The sequence below is a fragment of the Acanthisitta chloris genome, unplaced genomic scaffold (assembly GCF_000695815.1).
Source record: "Acanthisitta chloris isolate BGI_N310 unplaced genomic scaffold, ASM69581v1 scaffold15117, whole genome shotgun sequence".
NCBI lineage: Eukaryota > Metazoa > Chordata > Aves > Passeriformes > Acanthisittidae > Acanthisitta > Acanthisitta chloris.
In genome coordinates this window covers 18685-24652 of record NW_008681073.1, presented here as the reverse complement: position 1 = coordinate 24652, position 5968 = coordinate 18685, and the positions used below count along the sequence as shown (strand labels likewise).

Sequence of the window (5968 nt, the reverse complement as noted above, 5' to 3'; positions counted from 1 at the left end):
AAGTCTTTATAAAGAAAATAAGGTGTGGTCTAAGATCAGCAATTAGGAAAAACAGTTACTTGCCTTAAAATAGGCATTGGAGGTAAAAGTAAAATATCCTAAAAGTATGCCTCACCCCAAGCTTGAAGCATCTAATGCTACACTTGTCAAAAACAACTGTTCCTGTTGCAATTTGTAATCAGACAAGTAAATTATATCCTTTTTACAGCTTCAAGAAACTCATAAACACGCGAGAGAAGATGACAAGATCGAGATCGAGATCACCACGATGGAAACCAAGGTAAATATCTATCACTTGTGTTCTGAAATGTAGCTCTGTATAAGGATTTAAAATTAGGACCTAAAAAAGAAAATTGTAGCAGAATTACAATTTGTAAAGTGTGTTATGTAAATTATAATTTGTTTTTCCAGCTTGTAATTTGATGATGATACTTTAAACTAGAGGTGCTAAGATTTTGCAGTCTGCCAAAAACCTTGTTCATCTTGCATGTTTTGGGATTTAGGACTACCTTAAGCACAAAATCCAAGCATCAAACTGGTTAAGGTTATTTTTACTCAAGCACCACCTTGTGCATTTAATGTCTGTAACTCGCTCCTGGTTTGCCTCTTGGTCCACAGGGAGGGACTGTTAAATAAATAAATTAGTTTAAACCCCCCCCAACTTCTTAGTGCAAACACTTTGGGCTTTCTGAGGTTTGGGGCTGATTTGCAAACTGATCTTGAGCAGTTAGATATTCCTTGCACCATACCACGAACTGAAATATCAGCCTAGTAGCATATGCCATTGATGTTTGTCACCAGAATAACATCCAGCTAACTTCATGCTGTTAGTTACCTGCCTGATTTTTAAGACTTGCAGTGCAAATTTGAGGTGTTAAAACAAGGAGGCTGGAATACAGTTTGAAGCTTTTGAGAGCTCAAAACTACTTTTCTACTGGTTTTGGGTTTTATTTCAAAACAGACTAAGTTATGATGACCAAGACCAAGGAAGTTTGGATAACACAAGAAAACGTGCAGGGTTTGTATTCGTTTGCTTTTAAAAACAGAAATCCTATCTATGTCCATACTAGATTGATACTAGTGATTATGTCCTTGGAGTAGGGAGAGGGAGGAATGCCCCAGCTCATTAAAATGCAAGCCGTAAGCAGACCGACGTGGGATGGCAGCAGCAGTACAGGAACTGTTGGAAGTTTGCCACTGTGGTTTTATGAGGATCTGTGCTTCTGAGTTTGAACTCATTTACAGAAATGGAGCAAATGTTATGCCAAATTGTACGGTTGCAATGTGTGTATCAAGGAAGTGACTTCCTTGGATTTTTCAACTTGTGTTTTTTGATGTTTTTATTAAAGACGGTGTCGAAAGTATACAGTGAATACTTGAGTACAGCCAGGACTGTTATGTCTGGAATTGCTTTCTGGTTCTTGCTAGTGGCTTGTGCTGCCTTTACTTAAGGAGATTTAGGCTAAAAACTCTTTACAGGTTGCCCTAATTTTTGCAACTGTAGGTGAAAATGCAAAGCTGAGTGATGCAATTTAAGCTTGGATAGCAAAAGCTGCAGTAAGTGTGGAAGTGCATATGTATACATGTGTGAACATGTACATACAATTACACAAAGATCTTTCTCAAACTTGGTCTTTTCTGCAGGCAAAAGCCTACCTGTATGACATTTTGAATAGAATATTTTATATTGTTTTCAGTCAGGTTTTTGGAGTTGTTTTGGCATGCAAAAAAAACCTGAAAAGGCATTTTCCTCCCTTTTAAAATTTCTTTATATGCTGTTTTTCCTTTCTCTTTTTTTCTCTTGGTACTGAAAAAGATAGAGAATGCTCGAGAAGTGTGAAAATATGTATAACAGTTTTCAGTATAGTAGAAACTTCATATATATATGAAATTATTTTGAGTTTTAAATGAAAAACTGCAAAGAGAAAAATGGTTGACTTGCTACTAATTTGAGTGGGTATTTTTACTATGAAAACTTTCAACAGAGTAAAAGTAAGCTCGGTGCTCTAGCCAGGAAAATGTCACTTGGAATATCTTTTTTTCTTACGAGTTGATTAAAATTGTGTACTAAACTCTTATTTCCTTAGGGAATAGATGTTCTCATTAAGAGGCTGATTCAATTTTATGGGACTACTCAAAGTGGATTTTATTTTTGCCTTAGGTCCTTATCTCCAGCATTTAGGAGTCCAGAGCACCATAGGCAAAGACATGCTCATGTTAATTATGACTGTGAATACAAAAGCTTTCGTAAGGACACAAAGAAGTCTATGCCTTGGAGAACGGAAGATGAAAAATATGGACAAAGCAATTCCAGGTTTGCACCTCATGGAAATAACCACCAGAGAATGTATGAACGTAGGTCACCTTCACCAAACCTGAAGAGAATTCCCGTAGAAGATGCCTACAGTCATAAGTCCTACAGAACACATTCATCTGAAAGAACTGAAAGCAATAGGAGATGCCAGTTACCACCAAAATACTCGGAAGTACCATATAAAGAGCACGATCGTCCGTTTTACCAGCACAAGATGGAGGACAGATATACGTTTGATCACTACAAAGGCACTGGAAATGAGAAAGGATTGAAACCTTTTCATAGACCGTTAGGGACTTCATGTAAACCTGAAAGGAAATGGCATGAAGATGACTTGAGGCACCAGAGGTTACATGAAGAGAAGTATGGTCAGTCACCCAGAAGAGTTTCTGATGAATTTACGGCAAGGAGCTCTTTACAGAAGAGGTATAGGAATAAAATAATTAAACCCTGGGTATTGTGGTGTAAAGCCTCAAGTGAAAGTCTGTTTTCATTATAGTTGAAGATATCCACCTTGAAACACGTTGGCCACTTTGTAGTTTAATTATGGGTGACTGGTAGTAGTGAAGTATTTGTCTTTTAAGTAAGTCATGTTGATGGCTAGAGTGTGAAAGGATAATATTTCCCTCTTAAGAGCCCCTGCACATCTGTACCTTGGCGTGAGGGATTATGGGTTAACTTGCCACGCATTCTGCTGTCCAACATTCTGCACATATAAGTTCTCACTTTCTTCTCTAGTGCAAGTGTAAATTGCTTTATGTCAACACAGGTATCCTGAAGATCACGATTACAGAGAATATGGGCACACGTCTAAAAGGGCTAAAGAAATGGAGAGGTATGACGGTGGAGAAGTAGCAAGAAATTCCAAGTGGAAGCAAGAACGTTATTTTCCACCCTACCAAGAAAAGGAGGAGCAAAGAAATCCGGGTGCCCAGTCCCACCGATCGGCTGAAAGGGAGTACTCGGAGGGTTCTGTCACTAAGATAGCCTACGAGTACGATCACAAACGGCGCAGGCATCTGGAGGGGGAAAAGCCTTTTTCTGACAATAGAGCTCAGAAGTATTTGAAGCAGGAAGACCAGAAATATGGCTCTTTTAAGGGTGCCCAGAATAGCAAAGAATTAGATTACCTGAGCAGTGGAAGAGCGAGACGGACTGAAGAAGGACACATCGAAGTACCTGTTAAATATAGCTCAAAGAAGGGCTGCAATGCTTGTGTTAACTCTTCCAAAACGGATGTTGAGCAGAGATATTTTAAAAACAAACCAAAGGAAAGAGTAAGGAAAGACGGGGAATTAAGGAAAAACGTAGATTCCTCCAATAGCCAGCATGATTCCAGTCATACTGTTTCAGATGTGAAAGTGTCAGATGTCAACTGTGTAAGGGAACAGCTCACAATCAAAGTGGATCTGAAGAAAATGATGACCAAGTACAGGTATTGGTTTCCCCTCACCTCTTCCTGTCTCTTTACAGTTAGGAATTTTGTAGGAAAGCCCAGTTTCTTTAGGAGGTAACCAGGACAAACTATGATTACACCTTTTTAGTTTTATTTCTTTTAAAATGCTAATTTGCCCACACTGGAAACTTGCCTATTAAACCTTTATTACAAAAACAGCCAAACTAAACCAACAAAGCAAACAAAAACCAACCAACCAGTAAAAGTCTCTTAGTTCATTTCATGGAGGTGTGGGAAGCGGAAAGAGCAGATATGCCTGATATAAACCTGATATAAAACTAAAAGTTGGTTATGATAAGTTACTTCTGTTTAAAACCAACAAAACCATAAAGCAAACATCTAAATCAGAAAAGCCTAGTCCTGTGCTTTCCTTTGAAATCTGATGGCATTTTTTTGATGGAGTGTCGTGGTTTAACTCCAGCTAGCAACTAAGAACCACACAGCTGCTCACACACTCCCCTGCCAACGGGATGGGGAGAGAATCAGAAGGGTAAAAGCTAGGAAAACTCATGGGTTGAGATAAACACAGTTTAATAGAGAAAGCAAAAGCTGCACACACAAGCAAAGCAAAAGAAGGAATTAATTCACTGCTTCCCATGGTCAGGAGATGTTCAGCATCTCCAGGAGAGCAGGGCGCTGCCACACACTCCAAACATTCCCATTCCTTCCTTCCTCCTACCTTCTATATGGTGTGGAATATCCCTTTGGTCAGTTTGGGTCACCTGTCCTGTCTGTGTCTCCTCCCAATCTCCCATGCATCCCCAACTTCCTTGCCAGTGTGGCAGTACGGAAAGCAGCAAAGGCCTTGGCTCTGTGTAAGCTCTGCTCAGCAATAACAAAAACATCTCAGCATTGTCAACTCTGTGTTCTGCACAAATCCTAAACATAACTTTCTTCACAGTGGCTAGTATGGAGCTAACTCCACTTCAGCCCAAACCAGCACAGGAGTCATCCCTTGGTTTTTTCCTGAAAAACATATAACCTTTAAATTGCGGAAATCTCAGGCACATGGTCAGATGTTGAAGATCTCAGGTTCAGTAAAGCTGTCAAAAATGAGATCCCTGAATTCTCACTTATTGTTGTACCAAACGAAGTGGCAATCTGTTGAGAGATCAGAACTGAAAAGCAGTAGAGTCTGTTTCCATCTATCTTTTGTGTAATACTTGTGGTTGCAGTTGGCATGCCCAGTGCTGCCTGAAATGGGAAGAAGGAATGCTATGAAGCTTTAGATGACGAATACATGGTAGAGAGTAAGCAGCCTGGTTTTGGTAGATTTTTGCTGGGTTTTTTTTGTTTGATGTCTTGCTGTTGCAGGCCAGAATGTGTTATGATGCTAGTAACTGCTTTTGGAAGACATTACCTTCCTTTCCAAAATGATCAGCCTTCATTTTAAAGGTATTTTGCCTCTTGTCCCAAGTAAAACATCTTTACCACTTTTTTTTCCCATTTACACTATTTCAGAAATATGTAATACAATGGAGAGTTACAAAGATCAGTTACCGCACATAAGAGGCTAATATTAAAGACTCAGGGAAAGGAAGTGGAGTAATGCCCACTCCCACCCTCAGGCTAGGATCAGCATTTAGCTTTCTGAACGGTAATGTAAGGAAAATAGTTGGGTTTGCTGCAAGCCCACAGGACAATTTCCTGTATTTAGTAGCCTCTTACTGCAGTTTTTGAAGCTCATGCACAATGGACATGGTAATTGTTTGCAGACTAAAGAAACTGCATCGATTACAGCTACTCCTATGTGTGGAAAGTTTGCTTCTGCAGTCCAAAGTGCTAAATATTTTATCTTTAATTTAAAATGAGAACACTAATTTTGCAGAAGCTGCTGACTGGGAATATTTGTGCTACCCACTTTAGGCATTTCAGAAACACCTGACTTGAAATGACTCAGCCAAGAAGAATAGTTTCTTTATAAACCTGGGGAGCAGGTAGATAAGTCATCTGCAATTGAAATTGTTTGGATTCCCTCTTGCATGCATTTATTTCCAGTTTACTGGGGGCAAATGAATGGTTTCTGGCACCTGCTAGAGGCTATTTCTGATACAATTTTATATGAAATTCTAGTCCCGTATGCTTCAAATACAGGATGAGCAGGCACATAATCACTTTGCAGAATGCATAGTAAACAGTCTTTATCCTAAAAGCTGTTACATGGGCTCCTTGATTCCTCAATTTATCTCTCCAAATGA

The 5968-nt window shown here is 39.3% G+C and overlaps 1 protein-coding gene across 1 annotated transcript in view; it reads left to right on the top strand.

Annotated features, from left to right (window-relative positions):
* Positions 1 to 239: 239 nt before the first annotated feature.
* LOC103805324 (chromosome unknown open reading frame, human CXorf23) overlaps positions 240 to 5968 on the top strand; it is a 19263-nt gene continuing 13534 nt past the window's right edge. Inside the window, exons 1-3 of the mRNA XM_009077965.1 lie at positions 240 to 280; positions 2162 to 2740; positions 3084 to 3749. Of these exons, the coding sequence (XP_009076213.1) occupies positions 240 to 280; positions 2162 to 2740; positions 3084 to 3749 (1286 nt within the window). The remainder of the gene's footprint in view (positions 281 to 2161; positions 2741 to 3083; positions 3750 to 5968) is intronic.